The 19,190-nt window shown below is 57.8% G+C and overlaps 1 protein-coding gene and 1 long non-coding RNA gene across 5 annotated transcripts; one reads left to right on the top strand and one right to left on the bottom strand.

Annotated features, from left to right (window-relative positions):
• The first annotated feature begins 358 nt into the window (after positions 1–358).
• On the top strand, positions 359–19,190 carry SEZ6L2 (seizure related 6 homolog like 2). Of its 4 annotated transcripts, none has more exons than XM_032327831.1 (18): positions 359–1,556; positions 2,471–2,602; positions 3,219–3,518; positions 3,896–4,035; positions 4,309–4,510; positions 8,789–8,974; positions 9,657–9,825; positions 10,419–10,582; positions 12,913–13,113; positions 13,550–13,688; positions 14,432–14,628; positions 14,767–14,961; positions 16,597–16,788; positions 16,873–17,064; positions 17,573–17,611; positions 17,792–17,909; positions 18,012–18,133; positions 18,630–18,742. In XM_032327831.1, the coding sequence occupies exons 1-17, from the start codon at positions 1,478–1,480 to the stop codon at positions 18,124–18,126; spliced, it is 2,760 nt and encodes a 919-aa protein (XP_032183722.1). In that variant the 5' UTR covers positions 359–1,477; the 3' UTR covers positions 18,127–18,133; positions 18,630–18,742. The 4 variants fall into 4 exon arrangements, with proteins under 4 accessions (XP_032183722.1, XP_032183724.1, XP_032183723.1 ...); XM_032327830.1 differs by having other exon boundaries at positions 390–1,556; positions 18,037–18,133; positions 18,630–19,190; XM_032327833.1 differs by lacking the exon at positions 2,471–2,602 and having other exon boundaries at positions 385–1,556; positions 18,037–18,133; positions 18,630–19,190.
• LOC116580963 lies at positions 5,538–15,262 on the bottom strand. The gene is made up of 4 exons (XR_004281842.1): positions 15,188–15,262; positions 9,901–10,053; positions 9,742–9,805; positions 5,538–8,143 (listed from the first exon to the last, which is right to left on the bottom strand). It is a non-coding gene; the product is annotated as an uncharacterized LOC116580963 (long non-coding RNA).

Below are 19,190 nucleotides of genomic sequence, written 5' to 3'. Positions count from 1 at the left end.
CCCCGACGGGGCGCCACGTGGGGCGCAGGGGGCGCTGTGCCAACCTCCAGCCGCCCCGCAATGCGAAAAGAAGGGGCGGGGGCGGGAGGAGGGGCGTGGCAAGACAAGGGGCGGGGCGAGCGCATCGACTGACGGACAGGCCGGCGCGGGCGGACTGGGGACAGGGGCGCTGCGGCCTGTCCGTAGGTCTGCTGATCCCTTGACCAGTCAGCCTGTGGCTCCCATCCCCCTCCGCCTCCGCTAGAGCGAGCCCCCCACCCCCACCGCGGGAGCCTGATTGATCCTGAGGGCGGCTTCAGCCAATGGCGGCGTCGGGGGCCGGGCCGCTCGGGCTGGGCCGGGGAGAGCTGTCCGCCAGCTCGTGGTGCTGAAAAGGGCGCCCAGAGGCGTTCCGAGGGAGGCCAGGAGGAAAAAAAAAAAAAAATCAAAGTTGAAGCTGCCTGGCAGCTGGCCGGGGTCCTATACGCAAGAGAAGGGGGTCTCTCCTCCCCCAGATCTTGGACTGTCGCCCCTTAGACTTCTCATAAACGTGGAAACTTGCCATTCTCCTGGGGGAGGGGAAAGCCCATTTCACAGGAGCTGTAAAAGGGAAAGGAGGTCCTGTGGGGAGGAGGGAGGCGCCTGGATGTGGGCAAGGGGCATACTGGGGAGCTGAGCAAGCGTGAACCCAGCGGTGCCGCCCCTCGGCACCCTGGGAAAAGGAGATTCAGATTCCAGATGTGCTGGAAAGGCTGGGGGAAGGGGCTGTAATTACAGCTAGGACCAGAGTTTCCTCTGCCTCCCCTAGGGGCCGCGGGAGTGAGGATTACGGTCTGGCTCATGTGGTCCCTCCTTCCTCCATCTGCACTTCCTCCTTCTGCCTCCCCCCCCCATCGCCCCCAAATAAATCCCAGGCCCCTCCCTTCGCCCGTCCCCAGGATCTGACGTGGGCTCGACACCTTTCTCAGCTTCTCCCTCCCGCAGCTCCAGTGCCCGAGCTTCGGCTCTCCAGGTTCCGCAACCCCCTCCCGTCCCCACCAAGCCCCGCTAGAGCACAGTAGGGACCCTCCCGATCCCCGACCCCACCCCAGACCTTCAGAAGCTGTCTTGCCTCTCCCTACTCCCCCAGCCTGGGATCCAGCTAGCTCGATGGACCCACGCGCCCGAGCGAGAGGGTAACCCAGGCGACCCAGCCCCTTTGGCCTTCCCGGTCCCACCCCCTGCAGCCGGAGCCGCGCCCCCTCTCCCACAGACCTGATAACAGAGGACAGAGGAGATTGGGCAAGGAGGGGTGGGATCCAGGCGACCCCCAGCCCAATTCTGCCCCTCCATCCCAAGGGACAGAGAAATTGTCTTCCTTGCTAACTGCTAGCAGGGAAAAAAAAAAAAAGAAAAAGAAAAAAAGAAAATTAAAGGGAAAGATAAAAGGAGACGGAGGAAAGGTGACAGCTAGATTATTTAGGAGAGGCGCAGAGAAGAGAAATCGGTGTGAGTCGCCATGGGGACTCCCAGGGCCCAGCACCCGCCGCCTCCCCAGCTGCTGTTCCTAATTCTGCTGAGCTGTCCCTGGATTCAGGGTAAGGACATGGGAGCATGGGGGTAGGCCCTGGGATGGTCCCCACCTGGGGTCCTCTACCATCCCTTCTCTGAACATCCTGGCTTTCTGAGCTTCTGGGGGAGGACGGGTACAGCTGACAGGGAAGGGGCAAGCCAGGGCATTCTGACTTGTACCTGGAGTCCTAACCCCCAATACTGAGAAGGTGGGGAAATGATTGAGGGGAGCTTTAACCAGCGTCTCAGGGGTTAAATCCAGGAAGAAGGGCTGGGGAAGTTGGGGGGATGTCTGCGGAGGCGGCCGAAGCATGCAGGGTACCTGGGTGGGAGATGGAGGTGCGGGGAGAGACGCCAGGCACTGCACGCACAAATGCTCTTGGACGTATGGACAAAGACAGATGAACAGAGGCAGTGCTCAGAGCCCAGATATTCAGTCCTCTACTCTGACCCCTCGCCAGACTCCGGGGAAGCGGGCAGAGACTGCAGAGAATGAAAGAGAGAGAGAGAGAGTGGGAACCACACTGCAGAGATAGAAACCCAGAGATAAAGCTGGGCATTGCAGAAGCAAGGGCTGGGAGGTGCTGCCAGACCCTCCGCAGAGCTCCAGGGCTGGGGGAAGAGCACCATCGAAGGGGAAAGGAAGGTAGCACCGGGGCCCCTCTCCACTCGGCTGGCGCTGTCCAGGGTTCATAAGAGCCAAGATGTTCACTGAAGGCCCACACAGCGTGGGAGGGGAGTGGGGTGGAGAGGAAGGTGCAGGGGTGCCAGGGACAGCTGGGAGCCCCTCCTCCACTCTTGGCTCTCAGCCCAGTCTGGGACCCTCTGAGCTCCTGCAGGCCCAGCTGACTGAGAGGGGAGGAAGAGCTCTGGAAAAGATCTTTCTGGAGAAGGAAGGAGTGTGGGGCAGTGGAAGGGCTCACACAACTTCATCTCCTAGGTCTGCCCCTGAAGGAAGAAGAGGCACTACCAGAGCCTGGAAGTGAGGCCCCCACAGTAGCCTCTGAGGTTTTGGCCGAGCTGCTCCATGGGGCCCTGCTGAGGAGGGGTCCAGAGATGGGCTACCTGCCGGGTGAGGCCCCAGAGTGGCAGAATTGACCCAGAGAAAGAGGGAGGGACATTAACTCGAGGAGATGGGGACCCAAGCCAGTGATATCCAGCAAGATATGGTCAGAGAGAATCAAAACGGCATAGACAGAGTACCAGGGCGATTGAGACTGAATGATCAAGAGCCAGAGCCAGACAGAAAAACAGACCATCCGAGAGAAAGACAGATGGAAACTCAGAGAACCAGAGTCTGAGGAATCGGGGGAGAGAGACCTAGAAAGAGAGAGAAATGCAGAGAGTAGCAGATTTAGAATCATAAAATCAGAGAGCCACAAGAATACTAAACAGAGAAGAAGAGTTCCAGACAGAGCCAAAGAGAGGAAGAGGAGGGAGGAAGGGGTGCGCAGGCAAGGGAGCCAGGCCTGCGCGGGGAAGCGTGGAGAGTCTCAAGGAGACTGACCCAGCGGAAGGGCCTCGGTGGAGAGGTGGAGAGGGAGGGCCGGGGAAGCCTTGGGACGTGTTCGTGTGCGCAAGGGAGAGGTGGGGGGCTTGCTACTTGCGGGTTCAGTTTCCCTCAGCCCTGCTCCCCACCCATGACCCACCAATCTGCTCTTTCTGCGCCTTACCTTGTCCTGTCCCAGGATCTGATCCGGACCCCACACTAGCCACCCCTCCAGCCGGCCAGACTCTTACAGCGCCCTCCCTGCCACGCGCCACTGAGCCCGGGACTGGGCCTCTGACAACCGCGGTAACCCCTAAAGGGGGAAGGGGGGCAGGCCCCACCGCGCCCGAGCTGCTGACCCCGCCCCCGGGAACGACGGCCCCGCCCCTCCCCGGCCCCGCCTCCCCAGGCCCGCCCCTCGGGCCTGAGGGAGGAGAGGAGGAGACCACGACCACCATCATCACCACGACCACCGTCACCACCACGGTGACCAGCCCAGGTGAGGCGTCTGAAGGGGGCGGGGACAGTGTGCCGGAGCGTGAACGTGGGAGAGCGCGGGGTGCCGGGGGAGAGGCTGCGGGAAACGCGTGGAAGTAGGGGTCTGCGTACAGACGGGACAGGGGCCTCTGCTCAATCATTTGTGATTATTATTTGATGATTTATTATTATGGTGGGCGCGTGTCTACCCTTGCGGTGGGCTTTATCTCTACTACAGCCGGGGAAGGGAGTTGTGGGCCCGGGTGGGAGAGGGAGCCGCCGCCGATGAAGACGGGGGGAGGTGCGGGGGACAAGCCAGGCGGGGGCCCCCAGAGATGCTTGGCTGGGAGGGCGAGAGTACAGGGAAGCGGTCAGCTCCGGCCCCTTGTGTCTCTTTAGTTCTGTGTAATAACAACATCTCTGAGGGCGAAGGGCATGTGGAGTCTCCGGACCTGGGCAGTGCTGCCAGCCGCACTGCCGGGCTCTTGGACTGCACCTACAGCATCCATGTCTACCCTGGCTACGGCATTGAGATCCAGGTAACGGGACTTTGAAGCCCCCAAGCCCTTCCCTCTGGGCCCAGCCGTGGGCACAGGTTTGGCCTGGGAAACTTCCCTGACTCCGTGGGCCTGTTTTCTGAGGATCTCAGAGACTCTCCCAGAGTTCTATAATGTGGCCGATGTCACGGTGGTATTTGGGCTGCCACACACAGGAGAAAGGGAGGCAAACGGTGGGGGGCTTAGGGGTCACCCACCTTGACTGACTTGTCCTGTGGGGTGGGGGGGCGGTGGTCTGGGTCTGGCCTTCTTTAGGTGCAGACGCTGAACCTATCTCGGGAGGAGGAACTCCTGGTGCTGGCTGGTGGGGGGTCCCCAGGCCTGGCCCCCCGACTCCTGGCTAACTCCTCCATGCTGGGAGAAGGACAGGTGCTCCGGAGTCCAACCAACCGGCTGCTCCTGCACTTCCAGAGCCCACGGGTCCCAAGGGGCGGTGGCTTCAGGATCCACTATCAGGGTGAGGAGTCTGGGGCGCTGGTGGAAGGGTAGGGGCCACACTGGGCACAAGAGGCATCTCTGGGAGGCATCTGAGCTTAAGGAGATGTCAGGGGCTTTTCCTCCTGTCTAGGACCTTGTAGGGGGCGGGCAGAGCCCTCAGAGGAGATCTATGCCGGCCAGACTCTTATTTTGCACACTCACAGACTCAGTGTGCACACACCAGAGTGGCAGGTCATTGATTCACTCAAAAAATGTTTATTGAACACCCATTCATACCTGCCCTGTGTAGTCCGTACGGAAAGCAAGAACAAGCCAGACGTAAATCTTCCAGGAACTCAGAATCTAGGTAGAGAGATGGACAAGTAATCAGGATGATTATAATTCAATGAGATAAGGACCTACGGCCCTATGAGGAAGGAAACCCAGGCAGAGGGAACAAATTTCAAAGGGACCTACATTTCTCCTAAGGAATATAGGGACACCTTCTTGGAGGAGGTAATGAAGCTGGGACCAAAAATAAGAGCTACAGGGGGAAGGGTGGGGACGGAGAATGAGGAAGACGGGGGTCCAGCTGCATGAAAAAGCGTGATCCCCTTGAGGAGTTGAAGTCATTCAGCATGGAAGATAGAACTGCGCTAGCTGTGTGACCTGGGGTGACTTACTTAACCTCTCTGTGCCTCACGGTCTCATCTGAAAAATGGGAACCATAATACTTGGCTCATGGTATTATTAGGAAGGCCAAATTAACTAATAACACATGTCAAGTGCTTAAAATAGTGTCTGGTCCACAATGAGAGCTCAGGAATGTCAGTCACTGCTACAGAAAAGCCCAGAAAGTGGTGCGAGAAAAGCAGGCTGTAAGAAACCAGACTAAGGGGGCGCCTGGGTGGCTCAGTGGGTTGAAGCCTCTGTCTTCGGCTTGGGTCGTGGTCCTGGGGTCCTGGGATGGAGCTGCTGAGCAGAAGTCTGCTTTCCTCTCTCTCTGCCTGCCTCCTGCCTACTTGTGATCTCTGTCTGTCAGATAAATGGGTAAAATCTTTAAAAAAAAAAAAAGAAAGAAAGAAAGAGAGAGAGAAAAAAAAAAGAAACCAGACTAGGAGGTTGGATTCAGATCAGGAAGGGCCTCATCAAATTCAGTAATGGGTACAGACTACTTACCCTGCAAGGGACATGGAGACGTTCTTGAAATGTCTGAAGCAAGGTCGTGACAACCTCAGATGTGTGACCTAGAAAGATCCTGCTGACTTTGGGGGTGTAGGAAGGGGTGGTATCCGTGCACGACCGCACTCAGGAGCACCCCCCACAGACAGCCTACACGCAGGTGCACACCGTGCTCACCTGTGTGTGCAGGAACCTTCCCACAGAGCGAGCATACGCTCTAGCCCGTGTGTGTGCGCGGCAACCTGCTGTCCCGTTCCAGACGCTGCTGCCGTCTCCAAAGCCCCTTCCTGTGCTCCTCAGAAACAGAGCGAACTGGGTTTGGGGCCAACGTCCCCTTCACATCACCTCATGGCCTTGCCTGCCCCTCGTGGGCCTTATCCAGGACACACACAACACGGATCCCTGCCTCACACCCTTTCCAGTTTCTCCTGAGGCCTCTGCTTGGGCCCCAGGGACTCTTATGCACAAGGCGGAAGGGCCAGTGAGACGGGAGCCACGTAACTGGTGGTCCGGTTGGCAGGGAGCAAGGTCATGCCCAAGGGCCTAGGGCGGGGGTTGGGGGACTGCCCTTCCAACATTACGAAATGGCTCCCCGCCAGCTCCCTTAAGCAGCCACTTCCCTAGGGCCCTGAAAATAGGACTCTTCAGACATCTGGGGAAGCAGGGCTGTTGCATAAATTGGCCTTCATTACCTGCCTCGGTCTTCCCTGCTTTGCGGCTTCTCTGGGCCCCTCTGGGACCGAGGCCCTGTTTAAGCCTTCCCCAGTCTCCACTAGCGGGGGCCTCTGGTCCAGAGTGGCCTTGTTAGCTTCTCTGAAAGGCCAAAGGTTCCATCACCGCTCGCCCCAGGCCCAGCAAACACTCCCATTTACACAACCCTGGTGCTGACTGGTTGTTTTGTGTGCTTCCCGGGGCACCGCCAAGGGTGGCCGTTGGCCACTCCACCTCCAAGAGGAAGAAGGGCTGTAGGGAGGGCCCAGCCACCCACAGGTGTGCTGCAGAGTCAGCAGACAGATCCGCAGACTCCCGGTCATTCATTCATCGAGCCTGAGGGACGGGGGCTTCAGATTTTCTGAGCACTTTCTCTGTGTGAGGTGCTTTGCGTGTTTCTTTCCTTTAACTGGAAGGCTGGCTGGCCAATGGTAGGACTTACTACTGCTATTGACGGGTGACAGGCCCCCGAGGGGGCATCACCTGCCCAAGGTCATACAGCGAATAAGTCGTGGAGCTAGAACTAGAAGTCAGGTGTGCCCATCTCCCAGTCCAGTGTGTTCAGGCGCATATCACCTCTAGGTTGCATGGGCAGATCGGCTTGGCCAGGTTTTTAGGGGACAAAACAAGTGAGGCGGGTTCAGCCTCACCATGGCAACAGACAGCAGTTCACGTGATGATAAAAGTACGCGAGCACAGGTGTGGAGGCAAGAAAGAAACTAACTCTGTGGGAGAGGGGAGGGGCGAGGAAGACTTCCTGGAAGAGGTGGTACTTACGTTACTCCTTGAAAGATGAGAAAGACCGGGAAAAGGACCTCGCAGGTAGGGGAGATGATGCGAAAAAATATGAAGTCACAAAGCTACCTTGTGGGTAGGCTCTATGGGTTGTGGGTTTAAGAACTGAAGCTGGAGGTGTTCGGCTGGGAGCAGTGATAGAAGGGGCTGGAATGTCAATCCAAAGCGTTTGGGCTGGATTCTGTCGGTCGTGGAGAGCCATCAAGAGGCTAATATTTATTTAAGCCACCGTGCTCGAGAAACTTTTGGGGTCTGTCTCGGTAGACTGCAGACTCCGAACGGACAAGGCCTGGGTCCTTTTCACCTCTCTGCACTAGCACCCAGCCAAGGAAATGCTTGCTGAACTGTGAAGTAGGGAGACCAGGTCTCTGACTTAATCACTCAGGGCGGCACAGTTAGCAAAAGCAAGGCCCAGGCGAGCCGGAATCTCCCAAGCACGGCTATCCAGAGCCTGCCCCTCCTACAGAGACGCAGCTTTGGTACATCTCCTCCAGGAAGCCCTTCTTGATGAACTCTGTCTGGTCTGAAGCATAGAACTATGTCCGGACCAAATTTAGAGTCCACTGTCTCCTGCCAAGTCACTTCCTTCCTCCCTTCTTCCCTCCCCCACTTCCGTACTCTCTCCTACCTTTTTAAGTTTAGAGATTTAAGTAATCTCTACTCCGTGACTAACATGGGGCTCAAACACATGACCCCAAGATCAAGACTTCACGACCTTCCGGCTAGGCCGGCCAGCACCCACCCCCCCACCCCGGCCCCAAGTCACTTCCTATTTCTTTGTTTTATCTCCTGTGATTCCACAAGAGTTTCAGGAGGCTTTCGAAAAACAATGCAGCAAAATTAAATAAGAAAATGGGTACCAGGAAGTGCTTATTAAAGATGACAAAAATAGAAGGTGGATGGACAAGCCACTGTTGCTCGGAACAAGCCTTGATCTGGTTCTGAGCTTCTTAGCAGCACAAAAAGAGAGATCACTCAGTTCTCACTGCAAGAGAGGAGAAGAGAAACCAGCTCTTTAAGGACAGCAAGGCCTTCACCTTCCCTGGGGATTCACGGAGGGGGCACTGAGTACTAAGGTCTCCAGGGACAAGATAGCCAAACTTCCCAAAGGAGTTTCATGAGGGCTCCTCTGGAGGAAAGCTGGGGCTCTGCTCCTACCACGCACCTCAGCGGGGAGAAATCACTAGGAGTCACTTAACAACCCATTGCTACATCTGGAAAATGGATCACGGCCTTCCTGTGGCTACCTCAGAAGCACTGCATGAGCTCATTTTAGAAGCTGAACAAGTTCTGCAGACACTATTTGTTATTTTTAGAGCTGGCTCGGTTCGCGGTGGCCAACTGACTTGCCTGAGGTTGCCCAGGCAAAGTGAGCGCGAGAGGCAGAATTTCTTTGAGTCTCAGATACTGCATCTACGAAATGGAGGGCGAAGTGGGTAGATTACAAAGACTAGGGGACAGAAGGGATGTTGAGATGGCCTCTTCGTGAGACCAAGTGGCCGTGCGAGACCTCCAGTAGGGAGCCCCCTCTGCCAGCAAGGAACCTAAGAGGGAAGCGTGTACGAGGGGACCGGTGGGAGAGGCTGGCACGGGAAAACCCGTCTCGCTTCTCCCGGCTCTGCCGATCCAGCCTACCTCCTGAGCTGCGGCTTCCCTCCCCGGCCGGCCCACGGGGACGTGAGCGTGACGGACCTGCATCCTGGGGGTACTGCCACCTTCCACTGTGATTCAGGCTACCAGCTGCAGGGCGAGGAGACCCTTATCTGCCTCAACGGCACCCGGCCAGCCTGGAGTGGCGAACCCCCCAGCTGCGTGGGTGAGTCTCCTGCACGCTAGGTGCGGCTTCTGTCCTGGGAGCCCCACTGGGCGGGTACTATCTTGGGGGTCTCTATCTTTGGCCAACACCCATCTTGAAGGGGTGTCTGCCTGGAAGAGTCCCTATCCTGGTGTCTCCATCTGGAGCTCTTAATACAGAAGGTGTCGACCCTTGGAGAATTGTCATCCTTGGCAGCAGTGGGGGCAGGGGGGTGTCTCTATCTGGGGATGTCCTGCCTAAAGGGTTTCCATATGGGGAGTCACCATTCTGGAGATGTCTTCTTTTGGAGCTGTCTTCCTTCGGAGACTCCTCATGCTCAAGGAAACCATTCTGGAAGTCCATATCTAGAGGTTCCCTATCATGAAGAATCTTTATCCTGGGGATACCATCTTAAAGATTTTCAAATTTGAGGGCTTCCATTTTGGGGATCCCTCATACTCCCCATGCCAGGGTGTCCATACCTGGGGAGTGTTCATATCAGCAGGCTTTCCGTCCTAGGGAGGGTCCATGCTGTGGGATTGGTCCCCTACCTGGGTGGTGGCCTTGGAGAAGGTCCCACCCTCTGGGGTGAGCCTGTAGGGCAGAGAGCACTCTGAGGCTGGGTCCCAGCCGAAAGTGTGGATGTAACCGCTCTGAAGACAGGAGGACAAGTCACCTTCCCATGTCCCCCCTCTACCCCCAGCATCCTGTGGTGGCACCATCCACAATGCTACACTGGGTCGCATCGTGTCCCCTGAGCCTGGAGGAGCGGCAGGGCCCAACCTCACCTGCCGGTGGGTCATTGAAGCAGCTGAGGGACGCCGGCTTCACCTGCACTTCGAGAGGGTCTCACTGGATGAGGACAATGACCGGTGAGGGTCTGGGCCTTGGCTCAGAGGTCGCCACCTGAGGGAAATAGGAAGGCTTCACTGGGGAGTCAGACCGACCTGGGGTGGATCCCAGTTAAGAGGTGTATCAAACGCAGATCAGTCCTTCCCCTTAGGTGGTATAGCTGTGCAAACAGACCAGTTGCCGGCCCTGTCTGTGCCTCCGTTTCCTCTTCAGTAGAATGGAGATCACAGGACCTCCTCAGAAGGTGTCTGTGGGGATAAAGGTGTTGAGTTACGGGAAGTGCTCGGAAGGGAGTGAGCCCTGGAAATGTGTCTGTCCTCACCATCATCACTGGTACCCCTTCTCGCCTGACCAGCCACTACCTCAGCTCTGCCACTAGTTGCTCTGTGACGCGGGGCAGGTGACTCTGGGCCTCCATTTCCTCATCTATAAAATCAGGGATGATAAATCATGCTGACTCAAGGGCTCTTGTGAAAAGTAATGAGACAAAATGTGCGAAGACTTAGCATACACGGGACGTAGCTGATGCTTGAAAATAACAGCTGTGAAAACGAGTTAGGAGAGCCGGCAAGCGACGAGCCAGCTTCCGAGGGGAAACTTCTCTCCATCGCAGGCTGATGGTGCGCTCAGGGGGCAGCCCCCTCTCCCCAGTCATCTATGACTCGGATATGGACGACGTCCCGGAGCGGGGTCTCATCAGTGACGCCCAGTCCCTTTATGTGGAGCTGCTTTCAGAGACACCCGCCAACCCCCTGCTGCTAAGCCTCCGATTTGAAGGTAAGTGTGTCCCCCCCTCACCCCCACCCAGGGATCCCAACTCCTGCACTTTGCCATCTTGCTGAGGGCAGGGTATGGTCACAAGCACAGACCCTGTCCCTGCTCACCTCTGTCTGGATCTCTGGAAACTAACTTCCTCCCCACCCCCAAACTACAAGGACCCCCTCCAATTCCTGGGGGGGCTCTTCCCATTTAAGTTTCACGGATAGCTGGATCCAGGTACACAGCCAAGACACCGGGCACCTTCACCCCTCAGTGTTTCCCTCCGTGTTGGCTTCACCGTCAGTCAGGCTCTCAGTCTGTGGTGCCCCTAGCAGTTCAAACTGACATGCCACCCACACAGCAAGTCCATCAGAAAGAGAAAGGGCACCGCTTTCCTAAGAGGGGCAGCCAAAATGCCAGGGGGGGGCTCTCATTGCTCTGGCTGAGGTCATTGACCAATCACGGAAGGAAGGGCTGGTGGCGGTATGATTGGCAGACCCGTATCACATGACCATCCAGAGTTGGCCCAACTGGACCTCCTGGACTGGAAATGGGGGAGGCGTGTGTCCCAAAATGAAAGTAGGAGTGCCTTGAACAGAAGACGGCGGTGCAGATGCTGGACAGGTAGAAACAAGGTGGTCAGTGATTGTGGGAGAAGAGGCATTTGAGTTGGCCCTTACTGGATAGAGAGAATTTATTTTATTTTATTTTATTTTATTTTTTAGAGAGTGAGAGAAAGTGGAGTGGGAAGGGGCAGAGCGAGAGAGAATCCCAAGCAGAACTTCGTGCTCAGTGTAGAGCGTGATGTGGGGCTCAGTCTCACAACCCTGAGACCATGACCTGAGCGGAGACCAAGAGCCAGACCCTTAACCACCTGAGCTACCCAGGTGCCCCTAAGATAGAGAGCATTTTAAAAGAGGGAGATTAGGGGTGAGCATCTCAGGTGAGAGGAACGGGCTGAGCAACAGTAAAGAGGTAGAGAAAGGCCTGGTATGTTTGGGAAAGAGGGTATTTCAGCGTGACTGGAGCAGAGGATCTGTGCAAGCAGTAGCAGGAGAGAGAGAAAGAAGGTGAAATGCTCAGAGACAGGAGGGGCTGGTTTGTGGTGTGAATCAAAGGAGCAACTGATTTATCGGGCACTGGGCCCTGGTGGACGCATAGGATTTGGACTTGAGACCTCATCAGGTTGTAAGTAACAGTGAACTAGAACAGCAGATCTGAAAAATAAACTGCCTGTTTGACTTGCAAATGTGCAGAGAATTCCGAGGGCTGAGGTCTGCCTCCCTGATTGTGGGCCAGTGCTGCTCTATGGGCTTCACACTCCTCCCCACGGGTCGTTCTGCAGCTTAGCTATGATCACGTGGGCAAAAGCAAAAATGCTCTCCAAATGTTCTTTTTTGCTGAGTTAGTCCAAAGTCAAAATTGAGTAGCTTCTGCATTTGTTGTACTTTGGGATTCTAGCCACAACATGGGTAATCAAGGGTGGGGAGAATTGTTTTTTGTTTTTGTTTTTTTTAAGATTTCTTTATGGACTGCCTGGGTGGCTCAGTCATTTAATCGGACAACTCTTGGTTTCAGCTCAGATCATGATCTCAGGGTTGGGGGATCAAACCCCAAGTCAGGGTCAGCTCTCATCGGGGAGTCTACATGAGATTCTCTCTCCCCACCTCTCTCTGCTCCTCCCCACCCCTGCACTCTCTCTCTCCCTCTAAGATCTATTTATTTACTTTAGGGAGAGAGACACACACACACAGAGTATGAGCGGGAGTGGGGGGCACTCACAGAGGGAGAGTGAGAATCCACAAGCAGAGCCCAGTGCGGCCTCCACCTGAGCCAAAACTAAGAGTCCATGAGCTGAAACTAGGAGTTGGACCCTTAACCGACTGAGCCACTCAGGCGCCCCTCTAACTCTTATTTTTGAGGCGAGAACACACCTGTGTGAGCTGGTTCTCCGAAGGCACCCTTTCCCTCCCTCCTCTGCAGTTTCCAAAACCGAGTGACTCTGGCTAGGAGTCAAGCAATCTGGGTTTGAGACCTGATTCTGTGTGACATTGGGCAAGTGTTTTTTTGGTCTGTGGACCTCAGTTTCCTCATCTGTAGAACGGGGGCTGGGATTTGACTAGCCTAGGGGTTCCCCGTCAGCGGCCAGGAAGGTAACATAAATGTGAGAATGAGAAGGGTTAGGATTTGGGGGAGACTGGAGAGTGAAAGCTAAGCGCAAAGGCATTCTATTTTAAACAACCCACTGAGCAGCCAAACGTCACTTGAACTCAGCCCCAGACCCCCCCAGTCTGAGATCCCCTGAGGCCTGTCCTCATGCTTACTTTCTGTGACTGACTCCTCTCTAGCCTTTGAAGAAGATCGCTGCTTCGCTCCCTTCCTGGCACACGGCAATGTCACCACCACAGACCCAGAGTACCGCCCAGGGGCACTGGCCACCTTCTCGTGCCTCCCAGGATATGCCCTGGAGCCCCCTGGCCCCCCAAATGCCATCGAATGTGTGGATCCCACAGAACCCCACTGGAATGACACAGAGCCAGCCTGCAAGGGTGAGCCCCCACATCCCCAGGAGCTCCCTCCCCCGTCTCCAGCCACCCCCCCGCCCCCAGCTGGAGAAGGCCATTCGGGAAGGAGACTTGCATATCCAAACCCAGTAAACCCAGACCTTGGGTAAAATCCTTGTCCTTTTCAGAGATCGTTTTTCTCAGCTGAATAATTGGTGGGTTTGTTACAGAATTTAGGGGTCGTGACCCAAATGTCTTGAAGAGCTCTAGCTGGAGCTAAGTCTTGGGATGGGCGGGGTAACGCATAGGCGGGAGAGTGGGCGGGGCCAGGTGGGCGGGGCTACGCGAGAGCAAGGCCGGGATTGGGCACAGGTAATTAAGAGGGAGCCCGTGAAGCAGTCTGGTGCCCACAGCTGGGAGTAGGTAGACCTTCGGTGAACGAAGACGGGGAGTTGGGAATGTGCACCCCCTTCTCCCGCAGCCATGTGCGGAGGGGAGCTGTCAGAGGCGGCTGGCGTGGTCCTCTCTCCCGACTGGCCCCAGAGCTACAGCCCCGGCCAGGACTGCGTGTGGGGCCTGCACGTCCAGGAGGAGAAGCGCATCTTGCTCCAAGTTGAAATGTACGTTAGGGTGCTGCGGAGGGCGCGGTGGGTGTGGGCCCCGTGGAGCGTGGCGTGACGACACTGCAGCCGGCGCCGGGAGCCTGGCTGGCTACCCGAGATGAAAAGGTGACTGACAGTTCAGGACAGGGGTGTGGGGGTGTCAGGGAGACCTAGGAACAAATCGCTTTTGGTTTGTCCAGGCGACTCTGGACAAGGACATGGGGTCACTCAGGGGCTTCTGCAGCGGCTGTAGTGAAAAGGGGGCTCTGGCCCTGTGTCACTCGCTCTTTGGCTGTTTCGAGGCTGCCCCTTGAGCGGTTTCCAGGAACCCAGGCCCAAACTGTGGCCTGGTCACCAGCCTATGGGGTGGCAGTGGGGGTGGGGAGAAGCCAGGGAGCTGATTGGGGATGAGATGACCATGTGACCGGTTGGAACAAGGAGTGGGCATGGCCCCAAGGCGGATAGTCTCAGCGGCTCCTGGAGTTGGGCCGGTGATGAAAGAAATGGCCTGTGACTGGCCGGAGCTGGACTTGAGAGAGACTGTGCATCCCCGGGGAGGGAGGTGCGACCGGAGAGTGCGAGGAGTTTCTGGGGAGCTGGGCTGGGAATCAGGAAGCAGGAACTCCGAGCGCCACCGAACACGTGCAGACAGGGCTGGGGAGTAGGTGGGGTTCCTAATGAACAGAGTTACTGACTGGGCAGAACCGCACAGGAGGGGCGAATCGTAACCCGCCCCGCACATCTGGTTCCAATCTCTGCAGCCTGAATGTGCGTGAAGGGGACATGCTGACCCTCTTCGATGGGGACGGTCCCAGCGCCCGAGTCCTGGCCCAGCTGCGGGGACCTCAACCGCGCCGCCGCCTCCTCTCCTCTGGGCCCGACCTCACGCTACAGTTCCAGGCACCGCCAGGGCCCCCAAACCCGGGCCTGGGGCAGGGTTTCGTGTTGCATTTCAAAGGTACCGAGGTCTAGGGTCCTGAAACGCGCAGGGGCTCGGCCATTCAGAGATCCCGGGAGGAGCAAGGCCCCCGAGTCTGGACGGGCGCCCTGAGTCCGTCGCAGGACAGCCTCCAAACTCGCTGTCTCTCCGCTACAGAGGTCCCGAGGAACGACACGTGCCCGGAGCTGCCCCCTCCAGAGTGGGGCTGGAGGACGGCTTCCCACGGGGACCTGATCCGGGGCACGGTGCTTACCTACCAGTGTGAGCCTGGGTATGAGCTGCTTGGCTCCGACATTCTCACCTGCCAGTGGGACCTGTCCTGGAGCGCCGCGCCGCCCGCCTGCCAAAAGAGTGAGCTCCGGCCCCGCCCCTGCCCGTCGGGGTCTCGCCGCTCCGCAACCCCTCTGCGGCGGGCTCAAGTTCCTTTTTGCCCCAGCTCCCGGCCCGGCCGAGTTTCTCACCCCTTCCCTCTGGATTCTGCCCGGATCTTACTCAGGCCTCGTCCCTTTCACCCTTTGGGTTCCACCCCTCTGATCCTCGGTGTCCCGAAACTGCCCCCTGCGGACCCCACTCTCACGTCTGGGCGGTGTGCCTCCCTCGTGCACTGTTCTGAGCTCTGACCGGGTTTCCTCTGGGTCGCGCCTCACTTTCTCCTGGTCCCGCCCCCATCGCCTCCTGGCCCCGCCCCATCGCCTCCTGGCCCCGCCTCCGTCGCGTCAGAGTCCCGCCCCCAGCCCCGCCCCGTCGACTCTCCCCTCCGCTCCTCCCCTTCTATACCCTTCTCGAGTCTCAATCTCCCGCCCTGGACGCTGCGGGAAGTCAGTTTGCTGGGGCCTAGGCTGGTCGGAGAACTAGGTTTATTTTACCGCAGTCATTGAAGCCGCATGCTGGGTTGGGGTGATGCAGAGGGCTGGGGTCCCCCCTGACCCTGGCGGAGCTCACAGTTCAGAAGGGGGACACTTAAAACAGCTCAGGGTATTCCAAAGCCATAACTGCAGGGTGTTTCCAGGCAAAGGACTTAACATCCGAGTTTTCACACAGGACCTGTGCTTGCGAACAGTTTAGCAGGTGCTATAAATAAGGAAGAAGCACCGTGAGAAGAGGGGCGAGGGGGTTCATTGTTTCAGGCAGGGGAGATTTCACTGAGGAGGTGATATTTGAAGGAGCAGAAAGGGGTGGCGTCTTGGCATTTTCTCCAAATTTTAGGAAGCCTGCTGCCAGGATATGGGACTGTGGGTCTTCTCCCTGGCCCTGGGGGACAATGGTGGGACCAATGAAGTTAAGTTCAGGAAGGCGGATTTGGACTGGACACAAGGAAAACTTTCTGGTTGAGACAGCTCCCCATCTCTAGAAGGACTGACAGTATGTCCAGTCTGAAACCCAGCCAGAGGGTACAGGCCCTGTGGCCAAGGCAGCACACCGAGCCTGAAGCTGAGCTGAGAGCCAAGTCTCTGAATGTCAGCCCAGTGCTCTGGACCAGTTACTTCCCCACCCTGAGCCCTGCGAGATGAGTCTCGCTGACCTCAGGATCATCAGGGTGTAGATGCTGTGCTTGTAAAGCACGTAGCAGAGGTCCGTATACTAGAAATGGCTCTGATTGTTATTTGCACAACAAGGTTGTAAAGGGCAGGCTATGCAAATGAGCGGAGGGCGCTGGGGATGCCGGGTGTGAGGAAGGAGGCCACCGAGTGGGGCTGGTGGCCTCAGGGTGTAGCTCCGAGGCTCCGGTAACAGGGGCAGAAGACTTCACATTTCATTCTCAGATGGGGCCTGGCTTGTCCCCACCGCTCTTTTCTGGAAGAAGCCCGAAATCTGAAATGCACCGAATTTTACATTTTTCCAACCTCTCATCTCTGCATCTGGAGGAAATGGTGGGAGACGGGGAGGTGCTTAGCGGGAAGATGGCCCACGGCTCAGGCGTCTCCCCTTCCTCAGCTTCCGGGAGGGCTTTTAAGGCTCCCCCTGACCTTGCTCTCCTGCCAACAGTCATGACTTGTGCCGACCCCGGTGAGATCACCAACGGGCACCGGACCACCTCCGACGCCGGCTTCCCAGTGGGCTCCCACGTCCAGTACCGCTGCCTGCCAGGGTACAGCCTGGAGGGGGCGGCAGTGCTCACTTGCTACAGCCGGGACACGGGCACACCCAAGTGGAGCGACCGGGTCCCCAAGTGTGCCTGTGAGTCTGGGGACACCCTGGGAAGGGTGGCTGGGTGGCCTGCTCAGCAGGGGGCCAGCAGCTGACGGACGTTGTGCCCCTCAGTGAAGTATGAGCCGTGCCTGAACCCAGGGGTGCCGGAGAACGGCTATCAGACGCTGTACAAGCATCACTACCAGGCCGGAGAGTCTCTGCGCTTCTTCTGCTACGAGGGCTTTGAGCTCATCGGCGAGGTCACCATCACCTGTGTGCCCGGCCACCCCTCCCAGTGGACCAGCCAGCCCCCGCTCTGCAAAGGTGCCTGGACAGACCGGGCAGGAGGGGGCACAGCAGGGTCTGGGGAGCGACGGGACTGGGAAAGTCAGGGAGCAGCAAATTTGAGAACGACTGACCGAGCTCCCCCTTCACCTCCCGTGGGCTCTGATCCTCACAGGAACATCCAGTGGTCTTGGGGAACCTCAAGGTCATGGAACTGTCCTAAGGGATGTAGCAGAGGGGCCTTGGCTTAGAAGTCTCCTTGCCCTCGGGCTAGATCTCACGTTTCCGCCATTTTTGACAAATTCTACAGACCGATTAGTTTGGACCAGCCAAGAAACCTGAAGTTTTAGGGGTCTGGAGAAAGCGGAAGGAGGCCCTGCCTTGACCAGTGTTGCCCCGCCCCCGCCGAGGGAAGGATAGAGCTTAGGTTGAGCAGAGGCAGAGAGAACCAGGCTGTCCAGCGCAGCCCCACTGGGCCCCCGGCCTCTACCCAGCCTCCTTCCCTCCCTGGCTCAGACCCCGTCCCCTCCCCCTCCTCTCCCCGCAGTGGCCTATGAGGAGCTCCTGGACAACCGAAAACTGGAAGGTCAGTGAGGGCGCAGGTGGAGACCCAGGCCTGGCTGCGCTGGGAGGGCAAGGCAGAGGCCGGGGGCAGGACGCCAGGCCCCGGAGGGGTGAAGCCCAGGGTTCGAGGCCCAGGGCAAGAGGCTGGGAGAGGCCAGTGGGCTGGGCCCAGCCGCAGCTCACTGGCCTCTCCTCTCCCTAGTGACCCAGACCACGGACCCGTCGAGGCAGCTGGAGGGTGGGAACCTCGCCTTGGCCATCCTGCTGCCCCTAGGCCTGGTCATTGTCCTCGGCAGTGGTGTTTACATATACTACACCAAGTAAGGACACTGCTCCCGGAGCTGCTAGCCAGGGCAGCCGTCCTGCCTGGCTGGCACGGAAGACAGGGCGAGGGGGGTGTTGGGGGCTCACCTCTGGATAAGCCCCTCTGTCTCCTCCCTTTCGCAGACTACAGGGAAAATCCCTCTTCGGCTTCTCGGGCTCCCATTCCTACAGCCCCATCACTGTGGAGTCAGACTTCAGCAACCCACTGTATGAAGCCGGGGTGAGCCCTTCCCCTTCTGCCCTGGAGAGCCCCCTCTCTCAGCTCCCCCAGGGCTCCAGAACGTTCTCTCAAAGTCTCTGTACTGCCCGTCTTGGGGGTTTCCAACTCAGCGGCCTACAAAGGCCACAGCAGTGAACACAGCGAGTCAGACGTGCACGGTGGGGAGTGGCAGCGTGGTGGGGTCTGGGGCTCAGTGGCCAACTTGTGCCCCATCTGGTCTGCAGTGGAAACTTAGGCCCAACTGCCAGTTCTTCCGGTTGCTCAGGACAACCCAGAAACTCAAATTTGTGTGTGATTTTTAAGATACCGTAAGATGAAGCAGGTGTCCCCAGGGCCAAATACGGCCCTGGTCCCTGCTCCCCCCGTGGCTCCCAAACCTCATGGCCAATGTTATTTTAAACACCCAGGGTCTTTCCCCTCCCTGGCGGATGCCTCCTCCCATTGTGTTCCCTCCATCCCCACCCGCTCGAGCAACTGATCCCCGCTCTCTCTCCAGGACACACGGGAGTATGAAGTTTCCATCTGAAGCCCAGGACGAAGGCTGCAGGACCCAGGGCGCCCCTCCCCTTCCCATTCTGGGCAGGGAGGAGTACAGGACCTTGTCTCTGGCTCCTTTCCTTCCTGCTGTGTAAATAGTCTCCTGGTCCCACGAGGGGGCTTTGATGGCCCTGGGGACCCTACCGTAAATAAACCAGCATCCTGCCGCCCAAGCCTCCTCTCCTCAGTTGCCCAACAGGGGGCCTGCCCCTCCCCTCCTGCCCTGCTGGCTTTTGGACTCTGGGAGGGGAACTCAGCCCCCCTGCAACTCCTGGGGCCCCTCGGGCCCAGGGTACCCCCCAAGGACTGCCTGAGTACTCTGTTGTTCCCTTTGACCTTGAAGGCTTTTCCCAGATGCTCTGTCCCGGGGCCTCACCCCTGGGCTCTGGGCGGTCAGAAGAGGAGGGATGGAGGGGGGCAGGGACTCGGCCCCTGCCCCCCTGGCGCCGTCTCCCAACCCACAGTCTCCCCGCCTTCGCTTCTGGATTTTTGGTTTTGAGCAATAAACAGAAAACCACCA

This window comes from Mustela erminea, chromosome 20, assembly GCF_009829155.1.
Source record: "Mustela erminea isolate mMusErm1 chromosome 20, mMusErm1.Pri, whole genome shotgun sequence".
NCBI classification, from domain to species: Eukaryota; Metazoa; Chordata; class Mammalia; order Carnivora; family Mustelidae; genus Mustela; species Mustela erminea.
Note: the sequence above shows the minus strand (reverse complement) of the source record. Positions and strands in the feature narration are given on the sequence as shown.

Coding starts and splice junctions, on each gene's coding strand:
- SEZ6L2 (XM_032327830.1), top strand. CDS start 1,478: ATGGGGACTCCCAGGGCCCAGCACCCGCCGCCTCCCCAGCTGCTGTTC. Junction 4,036..4,308: donor GCTACGGCATTGAGATCCAG/GTAACGGGACTT, acceptor GGCCTTCTTTAG/GTGCAGACGCTGAACCTATC. Junction 14,629..14,766: donor TTTCGTGTTGCATTTCAAAG/GTACCGAGGTCT, acceptor TCTCCGCTACAG/AGGTCCCGAGGAACGACACG.